General features: G+C 37.9%; 2 protein-coding genes across 3 annotated transcripts; both read left to right on the top strand.

Annotated features, from left to right (window-relative positions):
* Positions 1-3,294: 3,294 nt before the first annotated feature.
* On the top strand, positions 3,295-20,249 carry LOC103511046 (glycine receptor subunit alpha-3). 2 transcript variants are annotated; one of them, XM_026824929.1, is made up of 6 exons: positions 3,295-3,393; positions 4,198-4,332; positions 7,912-8,012; positions 8,562-8,722; positions 19,647-19,764; positions 19,921-20,249. In XM_026824929.1, exons 1-6 carry the CDS (start codon positions 3,336-3,338, stop codon positions 20,104-20,106), a joined length of 759 nt encoding a protein of 252 aa, XP_026680730.1. In that variant the 5' UTR covers positions 3,295-3,335; the 3' UTR covers positions 20,107-20,249. The 2 variants fall into 2 exon arrangements, with proteins under 2 accessions (XP_026680730.1, XP_026680729.1); XM_026824928.1 differs by having other exon boundaries at positions 19,647-19,770.
* On the top strand, positions 14,092-17,590 carry LOC108252614 (gamma-aminobutyric acid receptor subunit epsilon-like). Its single transcript, XM_017444838.1, has 4 exons — positions 14,092-14,149; positions 14,766-14,947; positions 16,534-16,616; positions 17,353-17,590. The coding sequence occupies exons 1-4, from the start codon at positions 14,092-14,094 to the stop codon at positions 17,588-17,590; spliced, it is 561 nt and encodes a 186-aa protein (XP_017300327.1).
* Positions 20,250-20,702: the final 453 nt, after the last annotated feature.

Genomic DNA, 20,702 nt, shown 5'->3' with positions numbered 1-20,702 from the left:
GAATACCTATAGTGGAGTTCAGTAAGTCATCATAGGTTCTGAAAAAAAGCTAAAAAAAAAAGATGTGCTATTTTCGTTTCTATGGTCGTTATGAGTTGAGATTTATGGCTTTTAAGAAGAGCTGAAGAAGCCGTTTCTTGATAAAAACTTTTTTTTTATCTCATCTCTTCTTGAATCTTACTGTTTTTTTTATATCTATTTATATTTTAATTAGATATACCTAATTGTCTTAACTTTATTGATTTCAAAGAAATCATCTCCAAAACTTACCATGAACCTCTCTATAGGTATAAAAAAACATTCTTTCTTATTAACCTAAACATGGAGGGAGAGGTAAAAAATAAAATAGAATTTATGCAAAAATGCATACCTAGAAGATAACTATGGAGGTAGTGAGGTAGGTAGCTAGATATTGTGGAAAAGTAGATCCTTGGCAAATCCAAAGATTTAGTAAATCTAATCTTTGCTACTCATCTTTTGTATTTTCCGCTCCCTCCTCTTCAAGATTTACAAAAATTATAATTTTGCTGACTTCAATTTGAAATAACTTGGGACAGTTGTTTGAGCAGGAATATCAATAGCATCATCAATAATGTTCGTAATGGCGTAGGCACAACACAAATATTATTAGAATTCTAACGTTTTACGATAACTGCCTTTGACATTAATGTTAGCCATTAGTTCATCCGTCAAGATCTGAACATACTCATCTCGTTAATTTTCTCTAACCTTGGTAACGGTATGGAAAATAAATCATTGAAAAGAAGACCTAGTAGAAACTTATTTTAATTAATAAGAAATAGCGTAATATTACGTTAGGTGTGGACTCGTAGATGTTATAATCAAATGCTGTGTTTACTACTTGGGTATAGTCCTGAATGTATCCTTCGCGTGCAAGTCCTGAATGTATACCAGTATTTCTAGTACACATCTGATCATTGAAAAGAAGACCTAGTAGAAACTTATTTTAATTAATAAGAAATAGCGTAATATTACGTTAGGTGTGGACTCGTAGATGTTATGATCAAATGCTGTGTTTACTACTTGGGTATAGTCCTGAATGTATCCTTCGCGTGCAAGAATTGTATACGAGTATTTCTAGTACGCATCTAGAACATCTGTACGCAACTAGTATGCATCCATCAAATGACGGCTTTATTCAGATAATTTCACCTATCCAACCTGTTTTTGTTGCTCGCCGTCTTTGGAATGCAGGGAGGACAGTTAGTCCAAGATTTTCATTAAGTAGTCTAATCTCCTATCTAACTATAGTAATTATCTGGTTTGCAGACCTATGCTGCTGACATATTCTTTGCCCAAACTTGGAAAGATCATCGGTTGAGACTTCCCGAAAATATGACTTCTGAATACAGGTATGTAAATGGAAATAACACTATGAGAAAATTTATAGTTATTTTAAGAACATATTTTTACAGTTATAAGGTTAAGGTTATAAACCCTTGAACATTATCATCTTTAAACAAATAAGGTTGAACATTTCTACCTGAACCGTTTTCGAAATGCGTAGCTGGAATCTTGAACCGTTTTAGAAATGGGTAGCTGTTTGAAATCTAATTGAACCGTTTTAGAAATGCGTAGCTGTTTGAAATCTTGAACCGTTTTGGAAATGCGTAGTTGTTTGAAATCTTGAACCGTTTTAGAAATGCGTAGCTTAAATCTTGAACAGTTTTAGAAATGCATAGCTGAAATATTGAACCGTTTTAGAAATGCGTAGCTCTTTGAAATCTTGAACCGTTTTAGAAATGCATAGCTGTTTGAAATCTTGAACCGTTTTGGAAATGCGTAGCTGTTTGAAATCTTGAACCGTTTTGAAAATGCGTAGTTGTTTGAAATCTTGAACCGTTTTAGAAATGCGTAGCTGTTTGAATTTAGTTTATTTTCAACAGGTGGGCTTCTGAGATTGTAAATTAACAAATAGGTACCTAATTTACGAGCATTTAGAATGGCACTGCGGCACTAAAAAGTCTTAAAGGGACTCTTTAGTCCTATTTGAGCAGTATAAAGGTCCACGCATACTTATCCGCCACGTTTCGTCACCCTTACGTCTAGCTTGTTCCATATTACTTTACATGGGATCAAATGCCCGACCGCAAACTTATTTACTTATCCAGTAAATAAATAGGGAACAACAAGTTATACGTAAGGTGACGGAACGGAGAAGGAATGTATCCGTGACGGATAAGTGTGCGTGGACTTTAAATAAGCATTATTCTTTCTGCATATCTTATTCTGCCTGATACATGTATTATTATTAACCTATCAAATATACGAGACCTTGTTTAGACTGCTGGGGTAAAGGGACTTTTCTGTCCTATTCGGGCAGAATGAAGAAGGTATATTCTATTCTATTCTATTCTATCTAGGTAACGTATAAAACTACATAGCTCTTATCTTCCCTTCTTGGCCTTACTTGACACCATTACTGTCACAGTACCTACGTACTACATACTTACCTACCTCTCATCCCCTTGTTTACTATTTATACCCTCTATAGTTCTTCAAATCTTCACCCACATAAATATATCTTCAACGAACTGACGCTAGTACTAACAATTATGGTAGATCCCATTTAAAAATTTTAAATTTATTTATTGTTTAAGTTAAAAAAAAAAAAAAAAAAACATACATACATACTACTGATGGAATTATGTGACTGTAATAAACTAATAATGTACCGAAAACAACATGATCGTATCTAAAAATTCACACACTTGGTATTTTTTTTACTTCTTTGGTCAGAGATCATCATATTTCTTGGAACTCGTTTCTTATTCTAACTGGTAGGTAACAAAGTTTATTTTTATCGGAAAAATTGATACATCCACTAATTTTACGAGTATATTATTATTTGTACACATTATTAATCTCTCTCCTCTCTCTTTCTTTCATTCTTTTCCTGAGTCCATTATTATGATAACATTATAGTGTAGTTTTGGCACATCCACCACAACAACTCCTTCTCCTCAGTTCTTTTCACAAAAAAATTGAATCCCTCTCAATTTTTGCAGTGGATATCTTAGGCGATTGAGGTGGTCGTAATTTCTTTCTCAAAGTAATTTCTGTAGGACCTTGTTGATCAGCACAGGTAAAGGTACTTCTTGACACCTGGGCAGTGTTAATAAGATACCTATAAGATAATTTTTATACATATTATAAATAATTAGTTCAATTAAATGTAGGTAATATATTTCATGATTATATTATGATTAAATGTAGGTTATTCAATGATTATTTAATCATAATGATTAAATGTAGGTAATCTACGAGTATATTCTATTTCAATTTCCAGATTAACATTGAAGTTGTCATGTGCTATGAACTTCATGATTTATCCTCATGATACCCAAGAGTGCTCACTACAAATGGAAAGCTGTAAGTATAATGTGCCTGCCCTCAATAATTTGCTAACCACAGTGTAGCTTAGCGCGGTGGACTTCAGTTTACCAGCCTAGTTAGCTTGGAGGGTAGCGCGTCTGCCTTGTAAGCTCTAGGCCACTAGTTCGATTCCCGCCTGGGGCGGATTTTGTCCTAAACAGATAAGGTTCGTTCGCGGAACGGGTGGCTTTCTTTTATCCTGCCTTCCTTATCTTTGCTTTTGGGACGATAAGACCTTAGCAGTTACAGTTCCCTCTGTCAAGTGTGTAAAAAAAAAGACAGTATTAGGTTAAGTAAATACTTAGTATGTTTTTAACTCCTGAACAAGGTACCGCCACAGCTGAATCAGCTCCTGGACACAATGTCTCTAACCTTTCTTCATTAATTTGCTTTTGCAATGGTGTTCAATAGTTTATAGTTTTTACAATGACATTACGTTCTGACCAGGCTTTAACTGTCCGCAGTCAAGGCTTCAGCTAGAACAGGAGTTCCTAAACTTTTTTGTACCACTCCCCCTTTAGTGATAGGGTTTCATAAGTCTTAGAAGACTTAGGGAGGAAGAACTCGATTATTCGGTTGTTTCCCCTGATTTAGGGTGTTGGAAAGTTATATTAAAGAGGCCGGACCTCAGTCATTCGATTGGGCTTCCGGCACTCTAGTTTCTGATTGTTTCAGTCCGACTTGTGACCGAGAATTTTATTTCTGTTCATTAAATGAGGTGAAAGAATTGCATCCCCTGACTTGTCCTCACGTTCCCCAGTTTGGCAACCCCTGAGCTAGAGGTATTTGGATTTGTTTCAGTGTCACACACAACGGATGATCTTATATTCCAATGGGATCCAGAAATGCCGCTGGCTGTCGACGAAAAAATCGAGCTGCCACAACTTCAGCTGGTGAAAAACAAAACCGCGGACTGCTCGCAAGTTTACTCCACAGGTAAAGATAGAGTAGAATAGAATAGAAAAGTATAGGATTTTATCTAGCTATTGAAGCGAAGAATAGTCTGTCTGGGGAACTTTAAACAGGTAGTAGACCAGCTTAGCCTGGCTGGTTGACATTTAACAGGGAGTATGCCAGCCTGAAATTTCCCTTGCTGGAGAAATAACAAAGCTTGAGTGCGAAGGGCACCGACTAGTAAAGTTTTTGTAGCCAAAACCAAATCTCAGCCCAAAGCAATCACCCCAAGGCTGATTGCGAGGCTGACGAAAAACCGACCCCGTCTGAACACGGGAAAAAACGACGAAAAAGACGATTCTATTTTGAATTTGAGTCACACAGTATGCTTGAGTATTATAACCATACCTCAAATACAGAAATATGACATTGTTAATAGCGGCTCAGAAGTCAATAAAATGTATTAAATATTTTATAGGAAGTTTTTTGTTCTGACTACTGGGGGCAGAGGGTAAGGGAATGTAGAGAGATAGGGGCCCCTGCCAACTTCAATGTACTTAGGTCGGAGCCAATAAAAACTTCAATATCAAAATGGTTACTCTCTCTTGCTACAACAAAGTTTAAAATACAGTTCGCTCTCTTTCTCTCCTCTCCCCCCCACTCTTTCTTTCTGCCTCCCTCTCTCCCTTTCTCTCTCTCTCTCTTTCTTTCTTCCTTTCTCTCTTTCTTTCTTCCTTTCTCTCTTTCTTTCTTCCTTTCTCTCTTTCTTTCTAAAGTCCTTAAACTTATACACCTAATTTCCAATTTCCTTTTCCTCCGCATCTATTTCGCTTTCTCCTTTTATGTCCCTTTCTCTTTTCCCTCTTTGCCCTTTTTTTCTCTCTTCTTTTTTTCTCCTCCTTCTATTTCCTTTTTACTCTTTTTGATTTTCTCTTCTCCCCCACCCTCATCTTGTTCTTTGCCTCCTTATTCTCTTTCTCCTCCTCCTCCTTCTTTCTCCTTCTCATTTCGCTTTCCTAATTTTCCTTTTCTATGTTCCGCCCCCATTTCTTTTTTTCCGTTTGTTGCTCATTTTATTTTCTCATTTTCTAATTATCTCCTCCTTCTCCTTCCTTTTTTAATAAGTTCATCCTGTCCCGGTTCCTATCTCTTTTTTCCTTTTCCTTCTTCTTTTTTTTTATTTACAGATTTCTTTGAACTTTTGACGGTTTTGAAATAACCTCGCTCTAAATAAAGTTCCTCCATTTCTTGATCTTCTTCTTCTCCTTCTTCTTCTTCTTCTTCTCCTTCCCCTCTTCTTCCTCTTTCCTTATTCCCCTACCTCCTCTTTTTTCCTCACTTTCTCTCTTGTTCTCTCCTCTTCTTTGCTCTCTGTTCCAAAAATCTTAATTGACCTGTTTGTACCTAATGAGAGCTCTCTCTCTCTCTCTCTCTCTCTCTCCCCGTCTCTTTCTCTCTCCTACACACAAGAACGGTGAGTTTTCAGAGTTGAGGGAAAATTTTAATTAGATTTTGTACATACTTAGGTACATATGTACTACATAGATATACATAGGTAAAATGAGTAAATAAAATTGTCTTATCAAACTTATCAAAATAATACACCTAGCACCCACCTATCCGGTATCCGGGCTAGTTAGTGTGGAAGGTAGTGCTCCTATCTTGTAAGCGCGGGTTCGACTCCCACCAGTAAACTTTATCATAAACCAGATAAGGTAAGTCTTTGAAAAAAGTTGGCGGCACTTATAGACTTGACTTATACTTGGATTATAGACTTGACTACTTCAACTACTTGAGGTTTAAATTACTATGGCTAGCTTCTTTTGTTTCTGTACGCCTACAAGAAGTCGCTCTATAATAGTCGAGTTTCAAGATGGGTAGTTTGATGATTGTAGCAACATGGTCAAAAGGTTTGCTACAATTTACTGTTTTGGATTATGTGGAGATCCTGAAATGGATGTGTCCACTGAAATTCAAACTTGTTTCCCCTCTTGGTTTAGGAGTAAAAAAAAAGCTACACTTTAACAAAGGTTCTACTTTCTGATGACCAATGGCGAGCATAACTAAAGATATATCGAGACAAAGGTTTTAAACGAGTAGGTTAAAAATAGACAAATTAGAATAAGCTGTATTTCCATACCTACCTTGTTAGGTTCTCTAAAGTTCTAAACAGTAGGTACCTAATTACTTAAGTATACTTAGGTAATGGAAAGTAAAACCATGACTTCGAATACCTCCTGTTGCCTTTGATAGTACAGGGTCATAAGAATCAACTTTATGAGACGAGAATGGTAAAATTTATGACCGCTGTAACTTATTACTGGATGCTCCAGGATTTATAAAGACAGATTTAGGGAGGGTGGTCATTTGGTCAACGCTGTTTCTGTTTCCTATAGTTTATCTTGCCGTCACAAGATGATTGCAGTGAAATATTTTATGATTTTTCGCACATTATTTTCCAAGGTCGCGCAGGTTCCATCAAAGTTGAAACTTTCAATAGATAACTATTATTCATTTATTATTTTATTCCATTATTTTGTATCCACCTATGATGGGTATCTTGGACTTAGATGGAGCCCAAAGAAGTATCTCACGTCTCTGAAAGGTTCCAAGAACCTCCCGGCAAGCTTACTAAAAAGGGTTCCACTTTGGTTTCTCTGATCAACAATCCCTAATGACTTTCTTCTAAATACTCCAACATTTGGACAGCATTAAGCAAAAAGGAACCATCCAGAAGGGAACTTGCCTCTTGGATGCTTCTTTTCTGATGTCCACTTGGTTCTTCATGTTGTAGGTTCCGAATTTCATTACCTTCCTTCATGTCCTTTAGGTTATGCTACATGTATTACCTTCTTGATCTTATTTTCACACTGTGCAGCCTCCGTACTGTGCATTACACTAGCCTTGCACGCCGGAGACCCGGGGTTCGATCCCCGGAAAATGTTTCCATGCTTTGCTTCGAGATACACTGAGTTTTCGTTCCGATGGCGACTGTCTGACAGACCTAGGTTTTTTTCTAGTTCTATCAGACGGTCTGAGTGTGGCCGACATAAATGAGCTAACCACCAAAATTTCAACATTTTCATTTCATAGGTCCTATTTAACGAAATTCATAGAAATAGACCAATAAACCAGCACACTCCGAGCTCACATATCTTATCGTTCTTGGGCGTCCAGGGATTCAAACCGTGACAGTCCTTCCACCCCTGTAAGATAGGTATTTAGTAGTTGATCCTAAAGGAAGGACGGACTAAAAATTCAAGATTTATTCCATTCCATAAAAGAGGAGCTGATATGAACAAGCACACTTTGATTAATAAATAATAATTTATTATCTTATTATATTTACTTTGACGGCTCTTGGCTCTCCAAACAAAGATCCAGATATGGTATTTTTTTACATGAAAAATAAAGTGATTCTCTCTCTCTCTCCCTCCCTGGAAAATATGTATTTTTGCCCGTCTCACCTATGATTACCAACAGTCATTCGTATGATTCCTGATTCCACCTTTCATTTAAACTTAAAATAGCAAAATAATTACTATAAGTACGAGTAATTCAGGTACTCTGTACATATTGCAGCATTTATTAAGCATGACTAATATTTTATTTCGTTTCCAGGAAACTTCACTTGTCTAGAGGTGATCTTTGTTCTCAAGAGAAGACTAGGATACTATCTGTTCCACACATACATACCGACATGTCTCATAGTTATTATGTCTGTAAGTATCCTCATTATGTCTGCAAGCATCTTCATTGTCTGGAGAAGACTCTTTGTTATGGCAGGGCATGTGACAAAACTTTAGAGGTCATTGGTTCTTCAAATCCTACGCTGTATGGTAACCTTCGTTTGATAATTCTGTGGTCAAATACTCGCCTGGTAGTCAGGAGACGGTTCAAATCCCAGTCAAGGCATGGTATTTTACCCTCATTTGAGAATTTGAAATGCTCTTGCAATAGAAATAGGAAAGGTTGAGTGCGAAGGGCGTCCACTCGTAAGAAGCCAAAACCAAATCCCAGCCCAAATCAATCATGACTGATTGAGAGGCTAACGCAAAACGCCGACCATGTCTGAACACCTACAATAACAAAGCAGCGTAAAGGCTACTGTTGGAGTAAAGGGACTCACCCTCAAGTCTACGGACTTATGCTACCTTATTTACCCTCATCCTTTGACGTTTTTTATGCATTTTGCGCTTGTAATTTCGACTCTGGCGTCAGTTTCACATAATCACACACTGGTCACTGATAAAGTTTTCTAATTTTTCCAGTGGGTTTCATTTTGGATCAAGCCAGAAGCTGCTCCGGCTCGTGTTACATTAGGAGTGACCTCACTATTGACTCTGTCTACTCAGCACGCCAAGTCACAAGCCTCCCTCCCTCCGGTGTCCTATTTGAAAGCGGTAGACGCATTCATGTCCGCTTGCACAGTGTAAGTTCAGCCACTAACTATCAGGTAGACCTGATCAAGTGTACCTACCAGGTCTACCTGATAGTAAGTGGTTGGCCTAAGTTTACCGGAAAAACCCGCCCCGGTGGTGTAGAAGGTTCGTAGAAGCTTAACCCATCCTTTAGTGCTGTTTGCCCCTACACCTAAGGCTCGAAGTGGGCTTTTTGTTGCCACTCCGAGCTCACATATCTAAAAGAGTAATTTAAAATAAAACGGCAAACGAGCCCCCAAAAGTGGCATTTCTGGGTACACCATGTAGTCCTGTATCTGAAACGAAACGAATTTTTCGCTTTACTGAAATTTGCATTTTGGCGCATAGCTCATTTAGGATTTACCAACATTCGATTTAGATTTACCAACACTGTATCATAAATACCATAACATAATTATAACATATCAAAAACACAAATCGCTACTGATCTTTCACACCTCAAACATTCAAGAGCGTAACGAGATTTTAGATCGCTTCGTACTCGTAGGTATTTAGATTCGATGAGGTGTCACGGTCATCTGAGAACCAGTTGGTGCTTTAAATCACAATTTTAACATCGGTTCCGCTAAAAGATGGTCAAGGAAACCCAAAGTCCAAGCTGGATTTTCTTAGGCCAGCCACTCATTATCAGGTAGACCTGACAGGTACACCTGATCAGGTCTACCTGATAGTGAGTTGCTGGCCTTAGGTCTAAGCTCCAGGTGCCTATAAACACGTACGGGTAAACCCTGGTACGGTACGATTTTTTGATCAGATCGTACGATAAATCGCTCGATTTTTCCCGGAACTCGGATAGTACGAAAACACACGGAAATTTCAGATATTTTCACGTCCACAAGAACGACTTATCGATTTGATCGGAGGAAAAACTCGTAGCATTTTTAAAACGATAAGGGATAAGGTCTACCGATATCATTAACGAGAAAAACGAGCTTTTTATTTAGAAAACAAGTATCGGGTTACCTGTTAACCTGTACTTGGAAGAAAGAAAAGAAGAATCGAAAAACGAGTACAAATTTTATATCGATGGTGGGATTCGAACCCGGGACCTTCTGCATGGCAAGCAAGCGCGTTACCACTGGACTAACCGTGCCCCCTTTTCTCTCCCTTCTTCTCCTCATCTTTTGTTTTCCCCCTTGTCGGTGCTTTCGCGTTTCTCCGCTTCCTTTTGTTTGTCTATCGGCTTGGCTTGGTTCTTTATCTTCGTTGAGAAGTTGTTTCACTCTTGTTGACATCATGATACAGATATGTTTTTATTCGCTTCTTATAGTCACTGGTGGAATTAGAACATTAAAAATAAATCATTCAAAAAATAAGTAATAGTGAAAGTGTCAAGCTTCATAAAATTGGGGAGAATATCCGGTATGAACACGAACACATGTAACACGACTTCTTTTAACCATAAAAAAAGAGAAAAACAAAAAAATAGTAAAGTAGGTAAGCTTGGAATGTTTGTCACAAATAAATTACCCTGAATTTTAAACACTCGAACCACCAAGCTCCAGATCCCAAGTCTACCATGCAATAGGACTGAAAATATTATTGAGAATAATAAAACAAAACTGGAAATCTCAGAATTTCTTCTTCAGTCTCTTCAAAATCTTGAGGAAAAAAAAACGGATTTACGAAATTTTGCTCCTGTGGCGACGAAAATATAATACGCCTTCTCTCTCACATACGCAATACACACTTTGAGAAAACACACACACGCTCCTTGAGAGAGAGAGAGAGAGAGAGAGAGAGAGAGAGAGAGAACAAAAGTCTATTTTTCGACACATTTTAAGTGTTTTTAGAGGAGTATTGTTTACAGAATTTATATCCCAAGGAGGGAAGGAGGTCCCTCCCTCCTTGAGCTGTAACTTAGAAGACGTTATGAAATTACAAAGACATTATAAATTATTTATTTCATTTTCAAAGTTCCCCAAATACTTTTTCATTTTCCAAGTTTTGAAGTGTTTCTTTTGCTACTTTGTGTGAGTTGTAAGTGACTACACTAGTCTAATTCTTTTTACCATCCTTTCTTTTTAGGGTTTAAGAGCTCACTGATGTGAGAGGAATCCTGCCGCCAGCCTAGTTATCCGCGAAGGTTGATTCCCGCCCCGCCTGGGGAAACCTTTATTCTAAACCTAAACAGATAAGGTTCGTTTTCGGAATGGCTTGTTTTCCAATATCCTGACCTTCTTTCCTCTATTTGATTTTGAGTCTATAAGACCTTAGCAGTTGCAGTTCCCTCGATGAAACCTCTTCAAAAAATAATTATACATATAGGTAGGTAAAAAAAAATAATAATAAAAAAAAATACATAATTTTAAAATCTAATATTTAATAATGATTCTCATACACGTAAATTCACTCTCCTTTTTTTTCGAAATTCCTTTCTTCTCCTCCTGTCTCTCTCACTCTCACTATTTCATTCCAAACACACTCTCTTTCTCTCTTCCTCTCTCTCTCTCGGGTCCTTCAATTTTTTCTTTATCTTCTATATTGATATTTATGTTCGTTCTTCTCTCCCACTCACCCTTATTCTTTCTCTCTCTCTCTCACACACACACACACACACACTATCTGTCTCCCTCCATACGCTTGGAAAATACAAAATACATACGGGTATCGAGAGAGAGAAATGAGGAAAGAAAGAGATAGATATTACAAAAGGAAGGGGTGAGAGAGAAAGAGAGAGAGAGAGAGAGAGAGAGAGGAAAACGGGTGGGAGAGAAGAGAGAGAGAGCGAGAACGAAAGACAGAGAGAGGGAGAGAATGAGGGAGAGATAGGAATATCTAATGTAGAAAACTTGAGGTTAACACCAGCAGAATATGTAACCACTAACCATCCATACAGGATGCATCAGAAAATCAAACAAATATACCGGTTGATTCAAATACATATGTATAATAATATTTATTATTACATATGACCAACCTCAGAGAAGAGAGAAAGAAGACAGGACAGAAAAATGCCGGCCGTTCCGAGAACGAACCTGATCTGTTTAGGAAAAAAACCACGCTCGGGTGGGAATCGAACCCGCGACCTAGCGCTTGTAAGCTAGGCACTCTACTCTCCAAGCTATTTTTTTTTTTTTAATAAAATTATAAAAATTAAAACTTAAAACCAAAGAACAAGCATCAATATCCGAAGAGGTTAAACCAAAGACTTTTCCTAACATGACACTTCTTGAAAATGTAAGATTTACTACCTACCCCATATTGTTTCTTCTTCTTCTTTCTCTCTCTCCTTCTTCTTCTTCTTCTATTTTTGCAACACCTCTTCTTTTGTTGTTGACAAGGAAATGTTTTTCTTGAATTTATCTATATTTTTTCTTCCACCTCCTTCTTCTTTTCACCCTCTTTCTCCTTCCTCCTTTTCCTTCTTCTTCTTTTTCCTTCCTCTCCTTTTTTCTCTTCCTACTCAATTTTCGGGTTCACCATATTTTCTCTCGAGATTTGTCCTATCTTTTTCTTCCTCCTTCTCACCTTTTTCCTTTTGTTCTTCCTCTTCTCCTTCTTGTTCTTTCTGCTTCTCCTCTTCCCAGTCTTCCTAAACGATTTAATTTTGGTTTCTCCTTGTTTCTCTCGAGATTTTCCTCTTTCTCTTTATTTCTATCTACTCTTTCTTGCTCCTTCTCTTCTTCCTCTTTTCCTTCTCTTTCATCCTCCTCCTCCTCTTCCCAGTCTTCCTACACAATTTAATTTTTGGTTTCACCTTGGTTTCCTCACGAGATTTCCAAATTTCCTCCTTCTCTTTACTTCTCTATCTACTCTTTCTTCATCTTCGCTTTCTCTTCGTCCTACTCTTTTTCTCCTTGTTCTAGTTCTTCTGTTTCCTCTATCTACTCTTTCTTCATCTTCGCTTTCTCTTCGTCCTACTCTTTTTCTCCTTGTTCTAGTTCTTCTGTTTCTTCTTCTTCTTCTCCTTTTCCTTCTCCTACTCATTTTAGATTCCCCAATGTCTTGTTTTCTTCGGCAGCTTCGGCATCCTTTTTCTTCTCTTCTGTACTCTTCTTTTTCACCTTCTAGTTGTTGTTGTTGTTGTTGTTGTTGTTGTTGTTGTTGTTTTTGTTGTTGTTGTTGTTGGTGGTGGTGTTGGTGTTGGTATTGTTGTTGCTGTTGTTGTTGTTGTTGTTGTTGTTGTTGTTGTTGTTGTTGTTGTTGTTGTTGTTGTTGTTGTTGTTGTTGTTGTTGTTACGATCGTCAAATCTTGTCCATCTAGAAAAGAGCGGTCTGGATGGCCGTGTCAGACCGCTCTTTTCTGGATGGACAAGATTTGACGATCGAGCTGGACACGGAATGTAAAGTAAGTAAGCCTAGAAGAACATTTCGTGTCTCTCGGAAAAAAATCGTGTCGTGTGTACTGGGAACACTCAACACTCTCATTAAATTACACTGCCTATAACAGGACATTCAGAAAAAAATCGGATGAAACTCACAAGTGGGAACGGACCTTTAGGTACTTCTTTGTGCTCCTTTTTTTTCTAAAACATCCCTGCTATCCCGTGCCATCCAAAAGTCCTCTTATTCCCTAATCTCTTTCATTACACCCTCCACTTCCCATCTGTATTCCCGTATCCCTATTCATAAACTCGCTTATTATCTTCCCTACTTATCACAATCAGGCTCCTGAACCTGTAAAATTATCACATCTTCTTCCCTTTCCGTTCCTTCACATCCCTTGGTGCCTTCTAACGAGCGTAAATTGTCAGTTGTTCCAAAAAACACGTGGTTTACAGTCCCAGAGGGATAGATGATGCAGTTGCTTCTGGATTCATAACCGAAAGGACTCGGGTTCGAACCCCAGTAGCGGAATAGTTGAGTCAGAAGAATGCCATTTAAGCCTCGTTTCGCCGCTTTTGGTGTGATAGTATCCCTATTCATAAACTCGCTTATTATCTTCCCTACTTATCACAATCAGGCTCCTGAACCTGTAAAATTATCACATCTTCTTCCCTTTACGTTCCTTCACATCCCTTGGTGCCTTCTAACGAGCGTAAATTGTCAGTTTGAAAAGTTGTTCCAAAAAACACGTGGTTTACAGTCCCAGAGGGATGGATGATGCAGCTGCTTCTGGATTCATAACCGAAAGGACTCGGGTTCGAATCCCAGTAGCGGAATAGTTGAGTCAGAAGAATGCCATTTAAGCTCGTTTCGCCGCTTTTGGTGTGATAGCGCCTGTACTAAACCATAGGATGCCATCGGAATCATAGGAAGGAAACATTTTCCGGGGATCAAACCCCGGGTAGTTGAATGTTGGTAATTTTAACTAAAGTCAAACCCTGTAGTTTGAAATTGTGTTCACATTTTTTGCTGAAACATTTCTTTTCCCTTTCTTTCATTAATCCCTTCAAGCCCAACAATTACGTCCTTCATGTCTACTGAAACCAGAGAGGTACTGTTTCCGGGGATCAAACCCCGGGTAGTTGAATGTTGGTAATTTTAACTAAAGTCAAACCCTGTAGTTTGAAATTGTGTTCACATTTTTTTGCTGAAACATTTCTTTTCCCTTTCTTTCATTAATCCCTTCAAGCCCAACAATTACGTCCTTTATGTCTACTGAAACCAGATAGGTACTGTAAATTTCTACTGCCAATTTTTCAATAGAAAACGCACTTTCGTCCCATCCACTAAAAATTTACATTCTCGTTCCCTCTCTCTCTCTCTCTCTCTTTTCTTAAGTATACATTATTAAGAGAAAATTTGGCGATTTTGTCACATCCACTAAAAAAATATAACCTTTTTCTCTACAGGTATGTAAGTTGACTATAACTTTGTGAAGGTCATTATGCACACATAAATTGAAAAATGGCTTTTTTCTATTTGAAATTTTTCTCGATCTCTCCCTTTCTCCGCATATTTTCTAAGGACTTGTACGCGTATTTGAGATATTGTCTTAACCTCGAGTATAATACTACCTTTTGAAATTTTTCTCGATCTCTCCCTTTCTCCGCATATTTTCTAAGGACTTGTACGCGTATTTGAGATATTGTCTTAACCTCGAGTATTCTAACAAGTCGGCGCTAATTATCTTTGGTCATCTTCCAGCAAATAATGAGTGCCTACTTCTTAATTACAGATCATCGACTAGCTTGACATTCAATGATATTCTGCCTGAGGATCCCAAGCTGTATGACAAAATGAGGCCTCCCAAGAAGGAAGGGCAACCTACCATTGTTTATTTCCATGTCACTGTCATGGGCTTAGATTCAATTGATGAAAATTCAATGGTAAGGTTCCCGCGTAATGTCAACGGAAATAGACTATTATTATCATTGTTAGAATATCACTCTTTATTGAGGTATTAATACGAATATACCTACATATGTACAACAATATACGAGTACATAATTATATTATATTAGGAAGCCATTCAATCAATATTGAGACATTTTCGAATGATATAAGTTGTAGACAGGATCACCAACTTCTAAGCATCTCCAATCGGCTTCTCTGTAATCCTTTCAGACCATAGTTGTTATTTTTGAGGATCAGCCCGTTTGAAGTTATAACAAATGGAATCACTGACACTGTTGTTAATCCATACAAGTTGTATCTTCAGATCTTTTTTTTTTTTTTTTTTTTTCCTTAAAACACTTTTTTTTTATTATTAGGGTATTATTATTATTTTTATTTTTTTTTTCAACTTTATCTACAAATCAAAAATGGGACTGCGCAGTAGTGACGTAAAATTGGACACATGTGATTGGGGTTACTAATTAAGTACATAATTATTTCCATGCCTGTTACTAGTCTACCGTGTTTATTAGTTGATAGTTAACAAGAACTGATTTACTTAATTTGGTTTCACATAGACAAGCAAAGTTCATTAACAAGCTTTCATGTGGCTTTTTATCTTTTTAACAAGGTGTTGTGTCCAAATTAGCATTTAGCATTCATTACTACTTACGGGATGTATGGAAACTATGCGTCCGCGGCGCACGTTGGAAGCGTAGACGAGCGACTTTTATAGTAACGCGGGATTCTCGGCGCATGAAATTTCAAAACCTATTATAAAAATGATAGGTCGTCACACTCTAGCTCTAGGAGACCTAGGTCGCGCGGACTCCAGTAGTGAGAGGTCTCTATTCATTTTCATAGGTTTTGCATATTCAGGAAGCATCGCGCCCGAAATCCTCCTGCGTTAACTCATAAAAGTCGGCACTTCATAAAAGTCGCAACAATGTTCCAAAAAACCGGAGCGAAGTTAATGCGCGGCATTCTCTGGGCCACCTTACCACGTCACTTGGGACAGTGGTTTGAGGCAGGAATATCAATAGCCATGCATCAATACACGTTCGTAATGCGTAGGCCAAACACAAATACCTCTATTAGAATTCTAACGTTTTACGATAACTGCCTTTGACATTAATCTTAGCCATTAGTTCATCCGTCAAGATCTGAACATACTCATCTCGTTAATTTTCTCTAACCTTGGTAACTGTATGGAAAATAAATCATTGAAAAGAAGACCTAGTAGAAACTTATTTTAATTAATAAGAAATAGCGTAATATTACGTTAGGTGTGGACTCGTAGATGTTATAATCAAATGCTGTGTTTACTACTTGGGTATAGTCCTGAATGTATCCTTCGCGTGCAAGTCCTGAATGTATACCAGTATTTCTAGTACACATCTGGAACATCTGTACGCAACTAGTATGCATCCATCAAATGACGGCTTTATTCAGATAATTTCACCTATCCAACCTGTTTTTGTTGCTCGCCGTCTTTGGAATGCAGGGAGGACAGTTAGTCCAAGATTTTCATTAAGTAGTCTAATCTCCTATCTAACTATAGTAATTATCTGGTTTGCAGACCTATGCTGCTGACATATTCTTTGCCCAAACTTGGAAAGATCATCGGTTGAGACTTCCCGAAAATATGACTTCTGAATACAGGTATGTAAATGGAAATAACACTATGAGAAAATTTATAGTTATTTTAAGAACATATTTTTACAGTTATAAGGTTAAGGTTATAAACCCTTGAACATTATCATCTTTAAACAAATAAGGTTGAACATTTCTACCTAATTTAGGTTCCTATATTTATGTAATGTCCTTAAATTTAGATTTTTTTTTTTTTTTTTTTTTTTTTTTTTTTTTATGTAGGTACAGAGAATCCTCAATAATTATGCAAAAGGTATGTCACTATTTTCTATTTCATACAAGATTCTCAAGTATTGCAAGCAATTAGCTTAGCAATAACAATTATCTCCCGTTCGAAAGGTTACAAGTAGGTATTTTTATTTTTTTCTCACTTACCTATAATAACAAAAAATCGACAATACACACAAGTACCCACCCCAACGTAAGGGACACACGTATAAAAGGAAAAAAAAAATAGAAATGGTAGAAATAGTCAAGGAGATTTTTAGTAAATCTATGATATCCACAAAAGTTGTGAAGAGGCTCTCAGCTTCACCACAAATAATTCATGATAATCCATTAAAGAAATGGTTGTAGGTACCTAACCTACCTACCTCTACAGCTCTACACTGTTTTCGCATTATTTCAAGGCACTTTCTTTTAGATCCATTCCTAGCCTATCCAAGAACGAAATTTCGGGTCAGGAAATGTCCGCCATGGCCGGAATTTGAACCCATATCCAACCATTTCCTGATGTCACTTTCAGATTGCTGGAAGTGGATTGGTTGAAAAACATGTGGCGTCCAGATTCGTTTTTCAAGAATGCCAAAGCTGTCACATTTCAAACGATGACGATACCCAATCACTACGTATGGCTGTACAAAGATAAAACCATTCTGTATATGGTCAAGTATGTATACACTATACATCGTGGCACTCGATTTGGGGCCCCTGCCTCCCTATCATACCCGGTGCTTCTATTTCCATTGACATACATTATCTAGATACTTTTCTGTTTTTCAAATCTTCTTTACCTTCTTCTCCTTCTCCTCCTCCTGTTCCTTCTCTTCTTCCTCCACCACTTCTTTCTTCTTCTTTTCCTCTTTTTTCCTCTTCTTCTCCTTCTTATGTTCCTCTTGTTTTTCTTTTTCCACTTCTTCTCATTCTTCTTCTTTCTCTTTTTTTTTTTTTTTTTTTTTTCCATCAAACACTTTTTCTTTATTATTTTTTTTTTTCAACTTTATCTACAAATCAAAAATGGACTGCGCAAGTAGTGACATAAAATTGGACACATGTGATTGGGTTACTAATTAAGTACATAATTATTTCCATGCCTGTTATAGTCTACCGTGTTTATTAGTTGCTTATAGTTAACAAGAACTGATTTACTTAATTTGGTTTCACGTAGACAAGCAAAGTTCATTAACAGCTTTCATGTGGCTTTTTATCTTTTTAACAAGGTGTGTGTCCAAATTAGCATTACACTTACGTGATGTATGGAAACTGGTCCGTCGCACATTGGAAGCGTAGACGAGCGACTTTTAGTAACGCGTAACGCGGATTCTCGGCGCTTGAAAATTCAAACCTAATATGAAAATGATAGGTCTCACACTCTAGCTCTAGGAGACTTAGGTCGCGCGACTCCAATGTGAGAGGTCTCTATCATTTTCATAGGTTTGCATATTCAGGAAGCATCGCGCGACCCTGCGTTACTCATAAAAGTCGCACTTCTATGTCGCACAATGTTCCAAAAACCGAAGCGAAGTTAATGCCGGCATTCTCTGCCACCTTACCAACGTCACTTGGGACAGTGGTTTGAGCAGGAATATCAATAGCATCATCAATAATGTTCGTGATGGCGTAGGTACAACACAAATATTAATAGAATTCTAACGTTTTACGATAACTGCCTTTGACATTAATCTTAGCCATTAGTTCATCCGTCAAGATCTGAACATACTCATCTCGTTAATTTTCTCTAACCTTGGTAACTGGGCCCCTGCCTCCCTATCATACCCGGTGCTTCTATTTCCATTGACATACATTATCTAGATACTTTTCTGTTTTTCAAATCTTCTTTATCTTCTTTACCTTCTTCTCCTTCTCCTTCTCCTCCTCCTCCTCCTCTTCCTTTCTTCCTCCACCATTTCTTTCTTCTTCTTTTCCTCTTTTTTCCTCTTTTTCCTCTTCTTCTCCTTCTTATGTTCCTCTTGTTTTTCTTTTTCCACTTCTTCTCATTCTTCTTCTTTCTTTTTTTTGCGGAAAAATAAACTTGAAGCGTCGTTACAGAGTATTTCTTTTTAATTTATAAATTGAGATGGCATTTAAAAAGTGGAAGAGGAGGGAGAGAATGTGTTTAGAGGATGTGACAAAAGGAATGAAAGCATCTTCATGAACGTGACAGGAGGGACAGATGGGAGGGGGAGGAGGAGGAGAAGGAGAGGTAAGAAGTAAATCTGAATTGAGCACAGCTAACCCTAACCACCCCGGCTAGCTGACGGTTTTTCAAAAGATTCAGTCTATCAAAAAGAAGAAGCACAAGTCCTCACGATGTGTTGTTTGACTGATGTAGTTCAGGACGAATGAAATAGAAATGGATCTCGGTGTATGTCTGATAAAAATGAAATTGTTTTCTTTACTTTACCTTCACCAATTGGCTAAAGTGTCGTCAGTGTCTAACTCTAACTGAAAGAAGACAAACAGAAGAAATTACAAAACTTGTTTGAACTTAATCTTACAAATGACATTCCTCTAATAATAATCTAATTGAATTACTTGTCGCTGATAGGATTCAAACCTTAGTCCCCTCGATTATGAATCCAACGCCTTAGGAACTACACTTCTGGAATTGTACCTATTAATACTATTATAAAATTACGTTTTTGTTGTTGTTGTTGTTGTTGTTGTTGTTGTTGTTGTTGTTGTTGTTGTTGTTGTTGTTGTTGTTGTTGTTGTAGTTAGCGGTGTGGCTGCACCGAGGGTGGTTGATGGTCTCTAGCTAAGATTACTTGGCCCGTCCCTAACCGCAGTCAACCATCATGAGGAACTGTGCTTTTCCAGGTTTGTGTTCATGGCGCTGATGGAGTATTGTTTGGTGAACATCGTGCTAGGAGATTCCGACCTGCCCAAACCTCCTGAACCAGCCAAACAGGATAAAATCTTCGAGCTTGCAGCCAAGGTAAAGGTAACTCCCAATCTTTTCTTTCTACCTGCTTTTTTAAAGAGGTTTGATAAAGGGAACTGTAACTGCTAAGGTCTCTGACTTTTTTTTACTCCTTTTTTTCGTGGAACAAGGCTACTTAACTGAGCTCTATGCTGATATTTTTGATTTCAGGAGAATGCTCGTCTCCTCACAGGGCAACCTATGATTCCCCCCAATCATCAGCAAGCCCAGAGGAACTTGGCACAACGGGCTAGAACCCGGGCAATCAACATCGACAGATTTTCGCGGGTGTTCTTCCCGGTTCTTTTTGCTATTTTGAACTGCACCTATTGGATAATGTTCGCGGAATTTCTCTAAAATGCTTCTCTCTACATTATTGTTCACGCCTAAGATCAAGAAGGAGTGGATGTAGTATTCCTACACCGGCACCACCGCAATGGTTCTTGAAAAAAAAAAAAGTTAACACCTTGTAAATAGACCTATAACACCTATGCTACCTATAACAGCTGATTCCTTTTATAGGGATTTTTGATTAGCTCATCAAAGAGGAACAAATCCTTCAGAGCTTTCCGAAGAACGTGCCCGGTCACGTCTCTGAAAGGTTCCAAGAACCTCCCGGCAAGCTTACTAAAAAGGGTTCCACTTTGGTTTCTCTGATCAACAATCCCTAATGAATCTCTTCTAAATGCTCCAACATTTTGACAGCATTAAGCAGACAGGAACCATCCAGAAGGGAACTTGCCTAATGCGGATGCTTCTTTTCTGCTGTCCACTTGGTCCTCCATGTTATAGGTTCCGAATTTCATTACCTTCCTTCATGTCCTTTAGGTTATACTACATGCATTACCTTCTTGATCTTATATTCACACTGTGCAGCCTCCGTAGTGTGCATTACACTAGCCTTGCACGCCGGAGACCCGGGGTTCGATCCCCGGAAAATGTTTCCATGCTTT

Source organism: Diaphorina citri, unplaced genomic scaffold (assembly GCF_000475195.1).
Source record: "Diaphorina citri unplaced genomic scaffold, Diaci psyllid genome assembly version 1.1 scaffold668, whole genome shotgun sequence".
Taxonomy (NCBI): Eukaryota; Metazoa; Arthropoda; class Insecta; order Hemiptera; family Psyllidae; genus Diaphorina; species Diaphorina citri.
This window is presented reverse-complemented; position numbering and strand designations above follow the sequence as displayed.